We start from the raw sequence: 20,925 nt of genomic DNA on the forward strand, positions 1-20,925 counted from the left end.
CTTGCAGCTGAAGACCTGCTGTCAAATCCTCCCAGCTACGGACAGAAACTATTCTGATGCTCATCCAGCTCCTGCAGTCCAGTCACTATCTCAGATGAGAACAAAAGCGGCAAAAAGTCTGTTGTTTTTTGCATTTATTATTGATATATACATTTTTTTCATTATTTTTATCTGCCTTGTACGTGACAAGCCCCTGCTTATTTTTATGCAGATCTACATTATTACTTCAGGCACTTGTTTGTACTATTGACCCAGTGTAGCATTCACTATTTTATCTTCTGTATCTCAGATGTTTTTGAGAGGGAACAGTGCAGCATGAAACAAAATAAAACCAAATGGCAGGTCAATAGTCTGCACTTTCACAGCAGATATTTTTGTTGATGTGCACAGATCAAACTCTTAACACACCAAACTGCTGCACCACATTGCAAATATTACTGAAACAAAACCAAACTTTGTTTTTGTTGCTGCTTTGAGAAGATAAAATATGTCAGAAGGAATATCAGATGGAAACAAGCTGTCGATGTTGGAGGTTTAACAATATTTAGTCCAAAAGTGAAACGTTTCACAAGATAATATACACCAAGCAGTCACACTATTCCAGTGGTTCCCATTTTTATTGCTGTGGTATCAATTTTTATTGCTAAAATTAAATTTTTTTTTGATCGTGTAATAGTTTGCTATACTATGTTGCAAATAAACGTTAATTTTAGACAACATTTAGTCTATATAATATATATTATTATGGATGGAGGCAGAAAAGCCAGGTGTAGATTACTGCACAAAGTGAGAATTTTATTTTCCTTCGTCAGGATATGTACAGTCAGTCCAGCTTGGATTTACAAGGCTGACAATTAATACTGAACAAACAATAACTCAAACTATGAATTATGAAAGAGCTGCAGCATCTGAAACCGACCACAATGAACATTTGACAGATAAACAGTACCACAGTGCTTCAGTTTCAGCTTCACAGTTTGTCTTGTCTTTTATGGACTGGGATTGTCTCTGCTCTGTCAACTCACCATGTTTTTTATTAGCAAGTTTTTTGTTTTTTTGTTTTTTTTAAATCAATTACTAGAAATTTCAGGTGACCCCATTTGGATTCCAGGTGACCCCATGTGGGGTCCCGACCCCAAGGTTGAAAAACACTATTCTATTAAAGCAGTCTGTCACTCTTGAGTTTTGTGTCTATGCATCAGCAGTGGATGGTGTTTTTAATCTGTAAAGAGTCAGGAAAGTTGAGTTTTTATTTGCGTCCAATATTATTTAACGTTTCTCCTTTTCTCAGATGTTTTCCCACTGTTTTCACTTTACTTCTTGTTCTGTGTTGAGGTTATTGGGCTTTATATTCACCCTTCAGTAACACCTTAGTTCCAGGTTTTAAGAAAAGCTTTTACCCTGGACATTTGGCCCTCATTTACATCAGCTTCTCTGACCTGAAATGCTCCGACGCCACTGCCATTAAATGGAGACACCCCGTCAAGGGTTCATTAGCTCAGTGTTGTAACAGTTGTGAATCAGCAGAGCCCCCTGAAAGATGGACTGGAGTCTGGCGTGCTGAGAACCGAGCCAGGTCTAGTCTGAGCTGATCTCTCCAACAGGTGGTCTGTTGAAAGGGAATATAGCGTCAGATCACCAGGAGAAATCAGAGAGCGCCGCGGCTCCTTCCCCAACTCCCCTGTTGTGTGGTCCACTCTGATCCTCTCCACTGTATTTACATTCTTCGTCTCCTCTGCCTTTTGGAAATCGTTAATTCTGATGGCATGTTGAGTGGATACTGCCGGCGTTCGGCTCCAGCGCCCTGGGGATCAGTGTGTGAGTTTTTTGTGCGAGTGTGTGTTAGGAAAAGTGCCTGGCAGGTCAGTGTGACAAGTTGACCTTGTTTTTTCTCAGGCATCGTGGGAATGTGCAGATCATTATGGGCGCTGCAGCTGCCACTGTCTGTCTTATTGTCATAAAAAAAACAGCAATTAAAACATCACCTGAACCCGCACAGGCCCCAGTAAGAGGATCAGACTTGTATACTATATATCTGGAAGGTTTACTTTTACAGTGTTTAACATGTACATAAATATCACTGTTTATAATTGGGTACAGATAAATAAACATCTTGTTCATGGGTCTGCGCTTTTCCTGCGATCTATTCACACTTAAAAGGGTTATTTCAGATCTTTAAAGTGGATTTGTATGAGATATTTATCTGTAGTCAGTATATCACCTACTGTACGTGCCTCCAGTTTGGTGAAGCAAACAAGATTAACGACAATGAAAGCTAAGCAATCCACAAGGACAGCAGCAGAATGTAGTTAATGCATCTAAAATAATCAATATCGCTTTAAGAGTGCGCTGGATTTAGAATATTTTCCCTGATTTGCCCTCCTGTCGAACTCTGCTCTTTTCGGCTGATACTGACTGAGTAATGATCCAATACCAGTGTTTAGTTAATACACAACCTGAGTCACTGTGTGGAAAAGAGTGGGATCATCCTCTTACGTGTAAAGTAATATCAGAGTCACTTTGTGAGTTTATCAAACAAAAGGAAACATACATATACAGTAGAGGTTTCTATATTGAAATGCACTTCGAAAAATAATTGATGATGCACTAAATAAGTATGAACATGACTGAAATGTAGTCATTATTCAACATTAGAAGTTGTAATCTTGTTGTTGTCTGTGTGTAGATTGTTAAGTGATCAGATTAGGTGATTTAATACACTGTTGTAGGTATAAACTTAACGACAACAGAATAACGGTTTACAATGTTTTCAAGAAATGATCTGCCTCAGAGATTAAACATGTTAAATCTTACATACTTTAATAAGATTAGCTGATGTTTTCAATGTGTATGATTAAGTATTAATGGTTTATGTACATTTATACAGTTGATTTATAAATCTTCCACTAGAAAGAGCCTGAAAAGTAAATATATTGTTATGTATTGACTTAATTTTTCTTTATTAGTGACAAACTTTATTCTGGAGGCATTTCACTTGTAGAACAATAGTGTAATAGGCCTATGGATCAGAACAGTAACATATCAGTACATCCTGGAAAAAAAATACAACAAATCAAGGTAAAGCAGCAAAATGTTCAAAATCAATTATCATACATATCTAACGTGTGTGTGTGACTGGATTGTAACTTAGCTTATAAATGTGCATGTTATCTGATTTTGTCAGTTGTCTACATTGATAATAACAAATCATCAACTGATTTCTGTTCAAAAGTCCTTAAGAATTTTCTACAAAAGTGCATTTTCTCACTCACAAAAGCCTCATTGTCCTTCTTCCACTCCTTTACAGCAGCAGCAGTGACCACCATGAGCTACTATGAAGCTCAGACATACAGTCAGCTGATGCTCCCAGCACAAAACAGACTCCACCACAAACTTACAAATGCAATGTTAGACCTTACTCCTGTCTGATTCTCCAAAGTGGGGGACATGCTACTGAATACTATGGTTACATGCACAAAATCGGTAGTTTTTTTGCCCTTATTCTGAAAAACACAAAATTCCTAAAAAGCTATTTACATGCAGTTGTGCATACTTTATAAAAAATAGTGTTCTTCCAGTTTTCTATTGGTGTTATATGTTCCATATGTGAACTCAGCCTTCCTTTTTTGTTCCTTCAAACATCCTCAAGAAAAGGCCAGTTTTCAATATTTGCTCATATACATAAATCCGTTGGTATCCTTTGTCTTAATGTTGAACAGCAGGTATGTTTCTTGTTCAGACCAGAAATACAATCTTTTCTTTAGAGCATCTACCGCTATCAGAGAGAATCTCTACTAGAGCTGACTGAAAACAAGGGCTGTTTGTTGTAACCTGTGGTAAAACATGCAAAGTTGATTCATTTTCAAACTCTGCTGTAAACATATCCAAAGATAAAAACACAATATTATAGACGTATCACAATAATTAGAGAATACTCAGTTCAGGAAAAGGCCTAATTCAGAATATCTGAATGAAACATACTGTTTATATGATATCAAATCCAGAATACTATCTTATTCTGAATAACAGTGGAGTATTAGTGTACTTTCACTGACTGTGGATAAGAACCTCACTCAACAGCACTTTAAAACATCCTAATGCACCCTTTTAAGCCCCTTAAATTCCTCTGGACTGCAGTTTGTTGCTAGTATTTCTGAATGGAGCTGCTGGCCAGGCCTCTCTGCTGCAGATACAGATACAGATAGCAGGAACAGAGCCATCCACAGCGGCCAAGGTCACAGCAATGAGATCAGTTTTAGAACTGTCTCGTCTATGTTTGAACTTTAAAAAGGTCACATATAGTAATAAATGAAAGCCTTTATAACTGCCAACAGCTACAGCACGCAAACAGGATTAAAAGAAGGATGCATATTAATGAAGGAGTAAATACATAAGGTTAATGTCGTGGAGTTTATGGAAAAGTCCTCATTAGCTTCAGTGTGGACAAGGAGAGGCTGGAGCCATCCCTCTCTGCTGTTGAAAACATTGCATGTAAAGTTTATAGAGAAATATTTCTTCTGTGCCAGAGGCTGTGTGGGGGATTCATGAGTCAGTGTGAGTCCATTTGTACTGAGTGGCTGATTTAAGTCGAGAGCTCTGCGTGTTGTGTGTGTGTTAAAATGCCTTGGGGTGCATCATAGGACTTGTGTGATTGATTAACTGCCCATGACAAGGCCCTCAGTGTCCACGTACCGATTCATGGATTCCACATACAAGACCAGAGCAGCTTTTAGTCAAGTCGTCAGAAAACTAAGAGAGGCTACTGTTCTGGCAACAGATGCAAAAACTCTGTCTGTTCGATGGGTTATGAAAGGCCTCAGTATTTGAGGAAACAGGGAATCCTGAAAATAAAACATAAATTGTTGTATTTGTAATTCAGATCCACATGTGGGTCTGTTGTCATTCACAGAAGCAGCATTTTCACCATAAAACTCAAAATATTGTCCTTTACCTATAATAGAAAGTAAAATTAACAGAGAAAAATGCATTTATCCCATTTTATTTTGCTCAAGATTATATCCTTTTCAGCCTTTAACCCAGAAAAAAATACATAAAGTTGCGGAAAAAATTATTAGACTATCAAAAGTAATCAAAAACAATGGTTATGTAATCATTTACTAACTCCTGTGTGTATCATGTGTCTAAAACAGACAGAAAAGAAAACATGGAATGCCTAAAAGCACTGTTTTTGTCAGTACAATACCATAAATATTGATGTAAAAACTGAAGTGATTTTGGTTATTATCAAGAAAACATGGAAAATGTCTAGATATCAGCTCTGAAATTAAACTCTTATGAACTATTTTTGTTGTTATCATTATATTTGTCCAAACAAATGTACCTTTAGTTGTACCAGGCATTAAAATGAACAAGAAAGTAAAGAAAACAAAGGTGGTCTAATATTTCTTCCCATGACTGTAAACATGTTGTGTGATTTAAACCTGATGTGGTGTTTTAATTTTAATCTTACAAATTTCCTTTTGAGAAAAACCTTACACCTTGCAGTTTTTAAGCAGAGAATCAGGGAAAACTATTAGTGTTTCATTTGACGTTGGCACTTTAAGTTTCTCTTTGTATTTTTCTCATGGCAAGTTGGAGTGACTTTTGTTATCTTCAACTTGATAACTCTGCAGACTCTATGAAGTGTGCCATTAAGGGATTAGTGTGATAAATGTCAGAGGCTACAGCAGTTCTCAGAGCTGAACGCCTTCTTCTTCACATATCTCATTTTATCCCCTTGTCCTGCCTTTACCTTCTTGTTCTCCTGCCTTCTCTCATCATCTTTTGTCCATTTTCTCATGTTAACTCTACACTATTCACTCGGCTCAGGCCTATTTACATCAGTACAAAGAGCGTCCTGACTCAGGCACTGCTTTCCCATGCTCCCTCTCTCTATCCATGTCCTGAAGTAGGGCTGCTATTTCTGGTGCCAGACGGGTCAGTGCACTGAAATTCTGCTGTATCATATAAGCAAACAAGCTTGATAGGCCATTGTTATTCTTAGATGTGACAGCGTTGGAAACATGTCACTGAGCTGTCACTTTATTTTACCAACAAGCAACTCGGAGCAATCTCTGGTTCAAAGTTACAGCACTCTATGGTGTGTAGAAAAGCAAGGAAAGTGTAAATATAGTTATGTACAATGTATTCCTCATTTAAAGATGATTTTAATTCCATTTTTAGGCTGTTTTGCTGACTTTGTCGCTGTCAACATTGCAGTCACCTGACAGGAAAAGCTAGTCCCTCCTGCCAAATAATTAAAACCAGACTCATGACCAAACAGACATGACATGTAGAAGCTCTGCTGTCTTTGTGTCCATCCACCTCTAACCTTTTGATGCATGAATTATGAGAACCTTAGTCAAGATTTTTTTTTTCCCTGAATGTTTTTATTAGGCATGAAAAAACAATGCAATTGAAATTTTTTAAATAAATCTTTTTTTTTAATGGAGTTTCAAAAATGTCCACTCAGCTGGATGTCATGCATTTAATTTTTGAAGCAAAGAAACATGTATTTAGAATGCATAATCAGAAAGTGATATACTGTGTGAAAACTATGAAATAAAAGCATTTTTAATACACCTAATTTGATGTTTTCTCACATTTTAGCATACTCTGACACTAGTTATTTGTAACTTCATGGAGATAATATGCAAAAAATATTTTTATAACTGTTAATTACAGTCTAATAACAACTAGCAGTTGATTTACACTCAAACATGTTACTGCAGATCAGGTTTATCAAGAACAGCAAAGTTACAGTATTTGTATGAATTGCAGTGTATGAGATGATGCTTAAGCGTCCACTGTGTTGGCTGATATGCAACTAAAACCATGAAACCCATGAATATACAAGAGAACAGCTGTAGACTAGCTGTCTGCTTTAGTGGCCACTATGCATGAAAGGGTTAATATAACAGTCATTTGCATCCGAACTTCTTCAGTAAAGCCCTTTCTTGAGGCAACAAGCTGAAGTAAATTAAACATGAATTGAAGTCTAAGCAGGGGAATCTGTGGTATGTAAATATTAACACAGTGCCTCGAAATCTAAACCTGTGATAAAAGAAACAGATTATATAAAGAAGCTCTGTAATGCAAACACAATGGGCCTAAAATGAAGGGATTCTGGTGAGGAGAGTCACCTTAAGGGGGCAGAAAGGTGGATGTAAAGTCACTAGAACAAATGCTTGGAATTTACTGAATGAAACGTTGCAAAGGAGGATGTGTGTCATGTGCTGTTTGTGTTTCTGGACATTTGCAGTGCATGCAGTAATCTGTTTAATGCTGCAGTCGAGACTCCAGTTCAGGTCAGCCGTCCCTGCTATGAGTTAGACACAGCTCACAGGTTTTGGAGTGTGTACGTCTGTGTGTAGCCGATCCTGTTGCATGTCGTCACAACTCACAGCTTCCAGTCATGGCTGAAAGATCCCAGGTTGTGTGTTTGTGTGTGTGTGTGTGTTTTCCCTTGATATCAGCGGTTGTAATGTCACTCGCTGCTGCAGCTTTTGTCTCAGATTTAAGGAGGTGCATTGTTAAGGTTTTGCAGCTGAGGCAAGAACTAGTGTGAATCCCTCCATCCAGATGAAATGTATCCTGACAGCTTGGGTCCAGATTGACCTAAAATTTAGTACTGTTATAGAACCTGTTCAGTCAAGGTATAAAACATACCAGAAAAGTTAAGCTTTTTTATGTGTTTAAAAAAAGTTTTACTAGGTGTTTCCTGCTCCTCTAAAAGTCTGTTTTTAATCTTTGTACATTGATGGCTTCAGTTAAAGTTTGACTGCTAGATCACCATTCTCTGATCTGCTACCATAAATCCTCTTGTTGGGGCAGCTCATGCCTAGAAGGTTTTAGGAAGTGGCTTATCACTGGTTCAATTCCCCAGACCAGCAGAGAAATTGTTAGGCTAACTGATGTGTTTTTCTTGAGCAAGGCATTTAACCCCTTAAACCACAAGCCTAAAATGGTCCGACTGAACTTTTTTTCTTATTTTGAATATAAAAAGATTAGAAAACATGCTGTGAGTGAGTCCTTTGGCCCATTTTTCCAGAGCACTTTTTTTCCTAGATTTTTCAAAATATAGCAATCATTTACAATTTACTGCCTGTTGTAATTCTGCTAAAACGGCTTCTTCTCCAGCTTCTACTACAGGCATGAGTGAAATTACAATAATGACCCAATAAAGCCTATAAAGTGCAACGTCTCAGGTTTCAGAAACCGTTGGAATTTTTACCAATTGCACAAACAGAGAAAGAATTACAGCAATCCAAACTGCATATGTGCAGGGTGTGTCAGCGATGACACGTCAGGTTTTAAAGAGTTAACCCCCCATTTGCTCCCTAGGTGTCTGACATGGCACTGCTCCGAGTGTGCAGTGTTTATTGTGTTCCTTCATGTTGAGCTGGTGATGGGATAAAAACAGAGGCTCAGTTTAGGAGTGTGTTGCATGTTCACATGATTTATATACTAATGAATAAAGATTCTTAATTCTTCAATCCTGCTAATCTGAACCTTAACCTGTAAAGACCTAGTGCTACTTTTGTGACAGTTCCCAAATGAATTTTTCTCTCTATTTAACCTTTCTTATATAGTTTATCACCATTTAGTATAATAATATCCTCCGTATTTTGTGTTTTTTCAGTGTAAATCATACATTTTCATGAATGAATCATGAATATTCATAAAAACACAGATTAAAGTTGAGGGTTGTTATATCATAAACAGAGACAACAGAAGAAAAAGTGACTTTTTCAGCAAAAATGTCAATAAGTGAACATCAATCAAGTGTCTCCATCCGCTGTCACTGATCCAACTCCATGGGTTTTACTGGTGAATCAATGTTGTAGAAGATGACGGTGTTTCCACGTTCACTATGGAGCCTCTGAACGTCCAAATGTGTCACATCTGATGACCATGAAAAGATGGCAAACGGCATTTTACACCAATTATTTGCATGTTTTAATAGTATTAGTGGTTTAACAGTTATTAAACATTATAGATTAGACCTAATACATGCTTTTGATCACCTGTGGCTGTTTGGGTCTTTATGGGTTAAATTCACATTTTTGGTGAATCTTTTGAGAAATTTTCTCCCTTCAGCAAATAAATGACAGAAAGCACTGCACAGATGACACCCAGTGAAGAAATACTAAAAATATCTGTTTGGAGTGTGTGTGTGTGTGTGTGTGTGTGTGTGTGTGTGTGTGTGTGTGTGTGCGTATTTTGGGGGGGTATTTATTCCTCAGTACTTTGGTAACCTTCTGATCTTTTCTTAGCAACATCATCCCCTGAACTTTTTCGCTTTTACGCAACATCAAATTAAAATTTAGCTATATAACATACTGTCATGATATTCATACAGATGCTAATTGCATTTAGAGGATGAGATTCCCTATGATGCATTAAAGATGAAAAAATTACATTTGCATTAATGAACTGAGATTTCTCGACAGACATTTTATGTGACTACACTGTTGAACATAGAGTTGGAATAATTTTATTTTCAGACACATTCTTCTTTTTATTCCTGTTTAAACACATCATTTGTCACCTTTGTCCTGGTGTAGTGATTACATACTGAGTCCCAGTTGCACTTTATCAAGTATAAATCACATTGTCACAATCATTTCATGAGAAGAAGTAAAAAATGTTTTATCGCAACTTTATATATAGAGTGTATTAAGATAATTGATTCATCATTTTAGTTGTATTTTCTGCATCAAAAAATGCAGACATTTACCATCTGCAGCTTCTTTTTGACATTTTCAGGAGTTTTTTTTTTTTTTTTTTTTTTTTTTTTACTTTATATTCACGCATAATTGTAGTGATCCAAACTATTTATACACACCAATGTTTCATGCAGTCATTTTTGGACCCTGGTCTGCATGTGATCCATCAGAGCCAGCCAAATGAATGTCAGACACAGTGTGGTTATGTATACAGAAGGTGGACAACTGGGCATGGTCTCTTCTTTTTCAGTGATAACCCATCTGTGGTCTGGGCCGGACGCCAGAACAGACAGAACGAGGTCAAATCAACAGCAGTCTGTCAGCTGAACCTTCACGGTTAGAAAAAGTCCAAACAGATTTCAGCCTTTGAACCAACACATGCCACGTCTAATCTGTCTACTTCACCTGTCAGAGGGATGCTCGAAACGTCTTTTAGAAACACTGTAAATGGCATCAAGAGTGTAAACAAACCCTCCTTTTTTGTCTCTATCAAATGACTAGTGGTTTCTGTGTTTATAGGAGGTTTTTCTGTGTGATTTCTTGAACTAAAATAGGATTTATAGGCCTGGATAAGCAGCTACACAAGTGGGTTCCTGGCAGGAAACAGTGTTATCAGTGCTCTCTGTAGACAGAAACTGATTGTTGTGTCTACAATGAAATCAAAGCCTTTTGTCAGAATACACAATGACTTTGATACGACTTCCCCTTGAGATAATCTTATCCTATCTGCCTCTGCTCGCTTTTATGAGGGCCTCTCCAGTTTGATCTTTAAATGCAAATAATTTTGTCATTTCTTTGACTACAATCCATCCTCTTCATGGGATTTTAGAGGGAACAGCTGAACCGAGACATACATTTCTGTTCAGGGATCATCTGCAGTGCTTTGAATCTCTGTTATTTAATTGAGATGTGAGATCCATGTGACCCTGATCCGTAACAGTGACTCTCCCCACATTCAAATCCAGACACAAAACACACCTCTTCAGAATAGCTTACCCACCATCAGTTTTACCCTCAATTTTGCATTCTCATTTTTATGTATTGCAATTTTTCTTTTATCTATTTGTTTACTTCTTTGTATTTTATGCATTGTCTGTTTTATCCTCTGCTGTACAGTGTCCTTGGGTGTCCTGAAAGGTGCTTATAAATATATTATTATTATTATTATTATTATTATTATTATTATTATTATTATTATTATTATTATTATTATTATATTCATATTGTCGTTGTAAATCGTAAAAAAATATTCCATTTTAACTTTCATTTCTTGTAAAGGATTAGTCTCAGTGCACAAATAATTTATTTACTGATGGCACTGAATTTTAATTTCATCTCTTATAGAAGAAAACATTAACATCACATGTTTTAGTGAAATTTCAGCTGCTGAAATCCAGTCAGTGGCTGCAAGTGAAACAATGATAAATTGCCAGAGGTTAAAAAAGGGTTGTTAAAGGTGCTAAAACCTGAATTACAATGAATGAATATCAGTGTTATAAGGCAGGAGGATGAGTAATGAGTTAAAAACTACCAGCTGTTCTGGAGCAGTGGCAGTAAATGAAGCATTGAAACATCATTCATACAGTTCATACAGATTTCTGTAGATGACTTTGTTTGTTTGGAGTTAGAGCAGACAGTTACGGCACCAGTTGAAGCATTGTTTGGCCAGTGCTGCAGTACAGGAAGTGTATGTTGTTGTTATTATGGCAGCTGTCAAAAGAGGACAGACGGAAAACCTTTAAAAGCTTTAAAAGTGTAGGTGTTTCCTCTAGAGAAAATGGTTGAAATGCTTGACAGTGGTTGACTGGAAGAAGTTAGTCTCCAAATATCCGTGGTGTCTTTGAATACATTCAAAGTCACTGTAAATGAATGGGAAATGATAAATCTGCATGCAGATGCTTTTCTGATTGATTAAATTGGGTTCTGCTCTGAGATGCTGATGAGGAACATAGTTGATTACACGTTTTAGTGCTTTTATTTATTGGTGGCGTTTTGGTGGGCAGCCATGGCCTTGATGGCTGGAGAATTGGCTTGTGACGGATGGGTCGCTGGATCAATTCCCTGGACCTGGCAGAGAGTTGTTGGCTAATGTGCCCCTGAGTAAGGCACTTATCCCCCCATTTGCTCCCTGGGTACCTGAAATGGTGAGCCCACTGCTCCTACTAAACAGTGTGTTATGCATGATGGGTTAAAGGCAGAGGACAAATTTCAGTGTGGTGCATGGTTACGTGTGTGAACCTAGTGAAAAAATACAGACTCTTCTCTCTTTATAGGTATGTTTTTAGTACTGACTTGTGTTTATGTACGCTTTAGCATCAGTGAATGTCTTCTGTAACCTTCTGCTGCTGCTTGTTGATCTCAACCAGCGCGTTTACCCATGGGGATCCATGGGTTCTAGATGTGGTAGTTTTTATGCTGTTGTGTCTTCGTGCATGCTGTACCACATTTGTCCAGCAGTTACCGCCAAAGCAACGTGATTGTAAGGCTATTGTATTCCAAAATTACTAATATCTCCCAAAATATTGGTCCTATCAACTTGCCGTTTTCGCTAGTCTGTTCCTTGACCAAAAATACACAAGTATGTCAAACTGCAGCAGTCAGCTCTTACTGGATTTTGTGTGAATCCCTGGACACACACACGTCCACACACACTTGGTCACTTTTATAATATAGATGCGTCATTTTTCCCGGTTAAATAAAGGCTAAATAAGAAAATAGAAAGTAAAAAATCCAAAGCCATGATTTATGACTGACGAATATGCACACAGTGAAACACACTCCAACTGTCACAAATTCAAGGCCGTTTGAGTTCAAGAGTAATGCAGAGCTACCGCTTACAAAGACATTTGTTGCAAATTTGCCTCAATATTCCACTGTTTTAGTAATGAGGTGCTCAACAGTCTTTATTAATGTATATATGTGACCTGGTTACTTATGATCACTGATGTTTATGGATCAGTTTCAACGGCCTATTTTGAAAACGGTTTTAATAATTTCAAGGCAATCTACTGAATTTTGGATCAATTTTGTTTTGTTTGGATTGTTGACTGGAGGAAGTGATGAATATTAGTATCAATAAAATAATCTGCATACCTGATATTAGAAAAATTTGTTGAATTACTATGATGACAATTATGACAACTATGCCTGATGTCACTAATTTGTATCACAGCTATTATCTACGCGCTATATTCAAATTAACATTCTCCACTTAATTTAGCATCACAACAAGTAATTTATTTATTTTTTATGTAATTGTAAATAAATTCAGGCAATAAGCGACTAAAATAATTGAAATCAGTGCTCATCTTTGCTTTTAAAATATCAAGAATTTGAAATAGTTTGTATTTTGCAGCAGTGCTCATTGTTCTAGTATGTGTCAGAATAAAAGCTTTAATTTGGAGTTCTGTTCATTGAAATGCTTTTAATTTGGAACAGTCACAGGAAGTGTTCCTATCAAAACTGGTGCTGTTCAGGGAAAACGCTTGACTGAAGGATCAGAAGTGTGTACTATCCTGTAGAGACCACATTTAGTTTCTTGTGGAGATCACACTGGTCAGGGGGGCGATTGTTAATTGCTGAAGCGAGCTCATTAAGCTGCAGATGTCCTGCTTTGCCAGTTTGCTGCTGTCACAGGGGATGCTCTGCTGTTTCTGTCATAATGATTTAGGGTTATCATCCAATATGCATGGACTCCAGTACCCACTCTCTCATCGTCAGAGATGATCGATCTGGGCCTTGGGGCGCCGACTTCTCTGACTGATAAGACTGTGAAGAAGAACACGGGTCAAATTACTAATGAGGTTTGATTGAGATTCCCAGGAGCGCATGTTCAGCCACCAGAACAGCAAAGTTGAGTCCAAATATTCTCTTGTTTATCCCATTCTGCATCCCTCTTTGTTCTATAGGTGAGTCGTCAGGTGGAGGATGGGTTACTGAGTGAGTCAGCACTGTCCTTCCATCACTAATGGCCAGGAAATGTCTCTGTTGGAGGCACTAATTGGATTTCTTTAACAGGAAAGCATCTGTCCAGCTCCATTATCCAGTGGTAAACAGCAGAGGGAGAGCAAAGTGGGAGAGAATGAGGACTGAGAGGGGGACAGACTGAGAAACACAAGTGAAAAGGAGGGAAATGAGTTTATTGTGGATGCGACTCAGGTACTGGGGTAATTAGGGGTTTGGTGTGTGGAGCAGGTCGTGCATGACGATGAGGATGATTTTAAATGCCAGGAGTGACGCAGGGATGGATCTGCACTCTGGTGTATTGGCAGGTAGCCCCAGTGTTACGAAAGTTCTATTTGACTGGAAGATCTAACCAAGGTTATTATCGTTAATGAAAACGAACGAAATGACGAAAACTAGAATTGAAAAAACATTTTCGTTAACTGAAATAAATAAAAACTATAATTAAAGAAAAAAACGAAAACTAACTGAAACTGTATTGTGTGCTTACAAATTTAACTAAAACGTATAAAAATTATGGATAAAATTCCCTTCGTTTTCTTCTTTGTCAATGTCTGATTGATACAAAATCAATTTATTTCGCTCTAGCAATTTTAGCTGGCAGCACCAGACACTTCACAGTCCGTCACTTCTTGTCACTTGTGGTTTAGAGTCGTCTTCTCGTCCCCACTCTACCTGGAAACAAGGAGACTAAAGTTGGGAGACATCAGCAAAGTCCTGTCTGGGATTTATTTGAATACGAAGGTAAAGAAGATAAAAGATACGACAAAACTGACATTTATACTAAAATTAAACTAAAACTATGCATTTAGAAAAAAAAGAAAACTAATAAAAACTAGCAAACCTGCTCTAAAAACAAATTAAAACTAACTGAATTAAAGAAAGAAAAGTCAAAACTAAATAAACTAAACTATAATGAAAAATCCAAAACTATTATAACCTTGGATCTAACAACCTTTTTTTTTACACATTAAGTGTAAATACCATACCATACCATACCATACCATACCATACCATACCAGGGCTGCACGATTATTTGATTTTCAATTGAAATCAGATTATTATTAAATTAGGATGATGTTTTAAAAATGGGTAATCGTCAAATGGAATTTCATCTCTCTCGTGTCTCTACCGTAGGCTCCTCCTCCTAACTGTGAGAGTGGTCTTCACAGTCTTTGGTCTCCACACACCAGTACAAAAATGCCATTTGCTAAGGAGAGTGAGAAGTTCGTGGCTAAAAATAGCAAGAGCAAGACGGTTGTGTGGAATTGGTACAGCTTCGAAGTTTCTGATGAAGACCAAACCATTCCTCGCTGCAAACTCAGCCTAAAGGCAGTATCAGTCAAAGACGGCAGGCAGCAGCACAACCAACTTATTTCAGCACCTCAAACATCATCACACTCCAGAATGGGAGCAGTGAGGTGCATTGCAGGCTGCACGCAAAAATGACATGTCGGGTAAAACGCCACCACCAGCCCGAATTAAAATCGAAATCAAAAATAGAGTTTTTAGAGGAAAAAATCTGGATTTTTTTTTTTTTGGCCAAAATAATGCAAAATCATGCAGCCCTATACCTATACCATATTTGATTTGATTCAGTTCAGTTTAATACCATACTGTACCATACCATACCATACCATACCATACCATACCATATCGTACCATACTGAGTCTATCCAGCTTTTTTGTGTAAATAATCTACAGATCTTCAAATTTGGTTTTTAATTTTTCTAATTACTATCAGTTGGCTCAAACTCTTCAGTTTTCTCATCATTCTTTTTCATTGAAGTACATCCACATTCATAGGATTCTGTTGAGTGTCTGTGAATTGGGTCTTTAAGAGTCTGGTTTGTAAAGTGTCATGAGATAACTTTGGTTATGATGTAGCTCTATATACATAAAATGTGATTGATTTGAGTGATTCATATATTGGATTTAAGCCATACACATCTTTTTGGAAATAAACACTTTATCAAGCGGCTGCTCTATAACAAAATCCTCTTTAAGTCAAATAATACTTGTACATGGGTCCAAATCTTTTTTAGATTGAATTTAGGCCTTTAAACCTCTTGTTAGGAGAGTTACTTCTTTCTTACTGAACATTTTCTGTTCCCTATAAATCCTTATAATCAGTCTGGATTAGATTTTTCTTAAAATAAGTAGCCATTGGAGTCTCTAGTGTTATCAGTCCTCAAGAAACAGTACAATTTTACACAGAAATCTAAAATGACAGTAATACACTGCATTGTTATTGTAGTACTGCTGCTGCTGCTATTGGCTTTTTAGTCTTTTAAAATCCTAAAAGTACACATAATGAATTATAGTTGCATTCATCAGATATTGTTGGAGTTAAATTATTACCCATCCCAATGACTATTGTTAAATCTGGAAATAAAGCTACAAACTTGACAGCCTGCACCTCTGAAGTCTAATAATACATGTTATTTGAGATAAGGATGTTTATTTACCTTGATGCTTTGTTGGTAGTGGTGGATATTTCAATATTTTACTATTCATTATGATTACACTTCATTATGTTAAGTGGAGAATATATGTTTCAAATTCCCAACTCTTCATTTACAAGAGGTTTTTTCCACACTTGTATGCTTGTATCTGCAGTTCAAATGACCTGAAGCTCTGGAAACGTCTACATTTTTAGCCTAAAACTCTACAGGGATAGTGTTTTAATACACTGTTGCCCATAAAGTTGGGATAATTTTGTTTCCAGACACTTTCTTCTTTTTATTCCTATTTATACACATCACCTTTTACCAGGTTCAGTGATTCCATACTGAGTCCCACTTATACATTATCTATCAAGAATAAATCAGTCATAATCATTTGGTAAGAAGAGGTAAAAATATTTATTCCAACTTTATTGACAACAGTGTATGTATGTTTATATTGGGTCTGTTTTTATTTACTTGATAAAAATTCAGATAAAAAAGTTCCTCTTGCTTGAGATGAATGAATGGAAGTAAAAGTCAGTCCAGTTTATGCATAAACCTTATTTACATTCAAGTCTCTGATCTAATTTTCACCTCTGTTTTTTTGGTCTACGTGATGACGATGCCTTCACCTCCACACTGAACAGAGGATGAGGAAAAACTAAATCAAACCTGGCAGCTTCATCACCTCCAGGCGCCCGCTTTCATTGTCACCCCATACATTTACTGAAACACTGTGATGTGAAGTGTAACCAGAGGTCCGTCCTATAGAATAGAAGGATGCGTCATGAGGAGAGACCCTGGAAGGGGAAAACCACTCGTTCCTTAGAGACACATCATGAAGGAACAGTGGGGCTACTATGCTGCCTGTAAATTGAGCCTTTCTTCCTGTGAGAGGGTGACATAGAGGAATGCAGCACATTAATGTGGACATGGGTGGGCTTCTCATTCCTGTCATAGCATCTCCAGCTTCCCTTTGACCCACTATAGTTTTCTACTTGCTTTTTTGTTTGCATCTATGCTTTAGTTTATATGAAAAGGCTGTGGATGTAGGTTTCTTTGGTGATGTTCAGGTTCTTCTACAAATAGTAATAATAATAATAATAATAATAATAATAATAATAATAATAATGATAATAATAATAATCATCATCATCATCATCATCATCATCATCATCATCATAATAATAATAATAATCTATCTTGTCCTCCTGAATTCAGTTAAATTTGATCCAGGATGGTTTAGATTAATTTGATTCAGTTCAGTTCATTTAAAATCTGTTCAGTTCAATTCAGTATAATTCAGTTCAGTTTGATTTGATTCAGTTCAGTTTCATTCAGTTCAGTTTCATTCATGTTAGTGTACAAGTGCAGAAGTAGTTTCAAAATATGCTATTTGGAAAAGTATCCATTGACCATAACAGTGTATTTCTAAATATTATCTAAATATTTATTTAATTGAATTACAGTTATAGATTTAAGTTGATTGATTGATTAATGTTGTTCCTGTTAAAATGGGTCTGATTCCAACTATTTTATGCAGGATTTGTTCTATTACACAACATAATTTATTCTTAGTTTATTAATCATATTCTATCATAATTAATAATATACCTTGCAGAAGAAAGCATATGAATAAATGCATGTATATGTAGAACAAAAAAAGTAAAATCTCCATCTGGATTTTAAAGATTGGATGGTGTTTCAATGGAAAAAGGTCATGTGGTCTGAGTTCATCAGATGTATCAGGGTGAGAAGAGACACGGATGAAGTGATTACCCATCATGCCTAGTGCCTACAGTACAAGCCTTTGGGGGCAGTGTTATGATCTGGGGTTGATTTAGTTGGTGAGGTCTAGGGTCAGCAACATTATGTGTCTTAAAAAATGGCATAAATAAATGTGATAATGCATAAGGTTACTAAAACAATGTGACCTGGATGTTAAAGGTTAATTAAGACTAAATGGGACTTTTTTTTGGGCAGGTTGTGTAATTTTAACATGACTTTTGCCTTTGAAATTGTTTTCTATCAAACTTTTAATCAGTAGATGGAAGGAATATAGATCTCTGGATTATTTGCTTGTTTTTGTGTAAATATGAGGTTAGTAGTCACTGAGTGTTAAAATATGAAGTTCCTCGACATGAACGGTTTTATTTTTATTTCAGCGTTGGCTGTGGAAGTGAACATGGAGGACAGAGTGGAAGTATTCATAGACGACATGGCTCAGCTCACCTGCAAGTTCACATCAGAAGAAGGCATCGGCGGCATGATGATACAGTGGTTTTATGTACGTTTCACAGACTCTAACACATAAATATACAGATGTTAAGATGTTCCTCTGTATGTGACTGTGTCTGAACTCTAACCTTCAGATGACACCAGCGGGGGAGAAACAAAAAATCTACTACCAGGACAGCACCATGAAGGTCGTGGACAGAGGCACGCCGTTCACAGACAGGATCAGTGTGAACGGGACCGGAGCTGAAGGGGAGGTGGTGCTGACCATCAGAGACGTGCAGCAGAGGGATGAAGTCGAATTTATCTGTCTTGTCAAAAGCCTCACTGATGGGATTGCAGAAGGACGCACCAAGCTCAAAGTGTTTGGTAAGAAGACCCCCATTTTTTATTCCTTTTATTACCCCACCCCCCCAAAGGAGAGGCAAGGGGTATTGTTTTTGGTTTGGTTTGTTTCTTTGTTTTTTTAACAGCAAAACTATTGGTTGAATTCATACCAAATTTGGTTTATACAGGGTGACACAAAAAAATGGGAACTTTTTAACAATCCAATAAAACCTAGAGTGATGGAAGAAAAATATTTTATTCATAGTAATTGAAACCTTAAAACATGCCATTTAAGAAACAATGATGGAATTTTAATTTTAAAAAAAAAATTACTTCCTGTAGATGGTGTCCTCCTGTACGAATGCATTCTTGAAATCTGCTGTTGAGATTCCTCATTGACCGCTGCAACATCTCAGCTGGGATACTGTGAATTTCATCCTGAACTCTCTGTTTTAACTCATCCAGAGTTCTTGGTCGAGTCGTGTACACTTTACTCTTGAGATAGCCCCACAAGAAAAAATCACAAACGGACAAATCTGGGGATCTAGGGGGCCAGGGAACGTTACCGAATCTTGAGATCACATGGTTACTGAACAATTCTCGCACAGCCGCCAATGGTTACTATGTACTTGTACAGGGTGACCCAAAAAAACAGGAATTTTTGAAGTGCGTATTGGCAGACATGAGCAAGTGGCTGCACTGCGAGACAATGACCTTGAGCAAGTAAACACACCCCCATTTTAGTAACCACTAGTGGCTGTGCGAGAATTGTTCGGTATGGCATGGTTTAAGGTTTCAATTACTATGAATAAAATACTTTTCTTCCATCACTTTGTTTTATTGGATTGTTAAAAAGTTCCTGTTTTTTTGTGTCAGCTTGTATATTGCCAGTGACCCAGAATAGATCTCTACATTTTGGGAACAGAAGATCAAAGTTAAAATTCTTTTTTTTCCCCCATTTACTTATAATAGGCAAAATTTCAAATGTCTGTAGCAGCAAAACTATTGCTTGAATTCATACCAAATTTGGTTTATACTTTGTCAGTGACCCAGAATAAGTGTTGCTACATTTTGAGAAAGATAGCTCAAAATTGTAATTTTTAAAGAATTTTTTAAATCTCTGTTTTTCTCTATTTACTTACAATGAGCGAAATTTCAAATGTCTGTAGCTGCATTACTATTGGTTGAATTCATACCAAATTGGGTTTATCGATTGCTAGTGACCCAGAATAGATCTCATTACATTTTGGGAAAAATAGGACAAAGTAAACATTTTTTATGAATACTTAAAATCTTTTTTTTCCTCCATTTGTTTATAATGAGTGAAATTTCAAATGTCTATAAAAACATCAATTTTGTTACAATTTACTTCACACTTGGCACATATTATAGAGGCAGTTTAAATGCTGACATCAGCACATGCATAGGCACTATGACAACAGCTGGATCGATGCCTAAATAAGGCCTAATACGTGCGAGAGACAGGGTTTGTTGTGCCTGGCACCACTTGTTCAATGTTATATCTATCTTTGTGGTAGCCTTATCCTCCTGAGACCCAGTAAGTACAAATTTTTGCATTTTATATTAATTGATCGCCTTGATTGGAAACAGCATGATGCAACAGTTTTCTCAGACATGTTATTTATTTATTTATGGAATGTCCTTTGCGGTGGACTTTGTGGTGGACCCTTATGTACTACAGAGGACATAAATGCATTGCTGGGTCTCAGGAGGATATTATACTAAGGAGATCCTCATGTAAACTTAAAATGATTGTAATTTTTTTATTCAGCATTACCAGACTCTCCTACCATTGAGGGTGTTCAGACAGGCATCTCAATCAATGAAGCAAGCCCCCCTAAGGTAAGCAAGCGTTAGGTCATAAACACATGTGAGGAAGTTACTTTTACATAAACTGTATGACTTCATTTACTCTTTCAGATTGGGATCTGTGAAGTCAAAAATGGTTTCCCCAGGCCAAACATTACTTGGTACAAAAACAACACACCGCTCCACAATATTCCTGGAGGTGAGTCTTATATCATTGGTTCTACTTAAGTTTGTGCCTCAAAACTTTGTCTCCATGTTTATATCTTTCCTTCTGTTTCATGATGTATTAACGGGTGTTTTTATTCCAACAGGCTTTGAATTAGTCATGGACTTTTATGACTGTTCATTCTGTGTTTTACTTACAGTATAAAAGGAACCACTTTGTGACTGGTGTC

The 20,925-nt window shown here is 36.9% G+C and overlaps 1 protein-coding gene across 3 annotated transcripts in view; it reads left to right on the top strand.

The window, feature by feature from the left end:
* Nucleotides 1-20,925, top strand: part of mcamb (melanoma cell adhesion molecule b) — a 56,510-nt gene that overhangs the window by 16,818 nt on the left and 18,767 nt on the right. For all 3 annotated transcript variants that reach the window (XM_030151804.1, XM_030151805.1, XM_030151806.1), the window contains exons 2-5: nucleotides 18,304-18,425; nucleotides 18,511-18,742; nucleotides 20,493-20,563; nucleotides 20,642-20,729. In XM_030151804.1, coding sequence (XP_030007664.1) covers nucleotides 18,304-18,425; nucleotides 18,511-18,742; nucleotides 20,493-20,563; nucleotides 20,642-20,729 — 513 coding nt within the window. The remainder of the gene's footprint in view (nucleotides 1-18,303; nucleotides 18,426-18,510; nucleotides 18,743-20,492; nucleotides 20,564-20,641; nucleotides 20,730-20,925) is intronic.

The sequence above is a fragment of the Sphaeramia orbicularis genome, chromosome 13 (genome assembly GCF_902148855.1).
Source record: "Sphaeramia orbicularis chromosome 13, fSphaOr1.1, whole genome shotgun sequence".
Classification (NCBI taxonomy): domain Eukaryota; kingdom Metazoa; phylum Chordata; class Actinopteri; order Kurtiformes; family Apogonidae; genus Sphaeramia; species Sphaeramia orbicularis.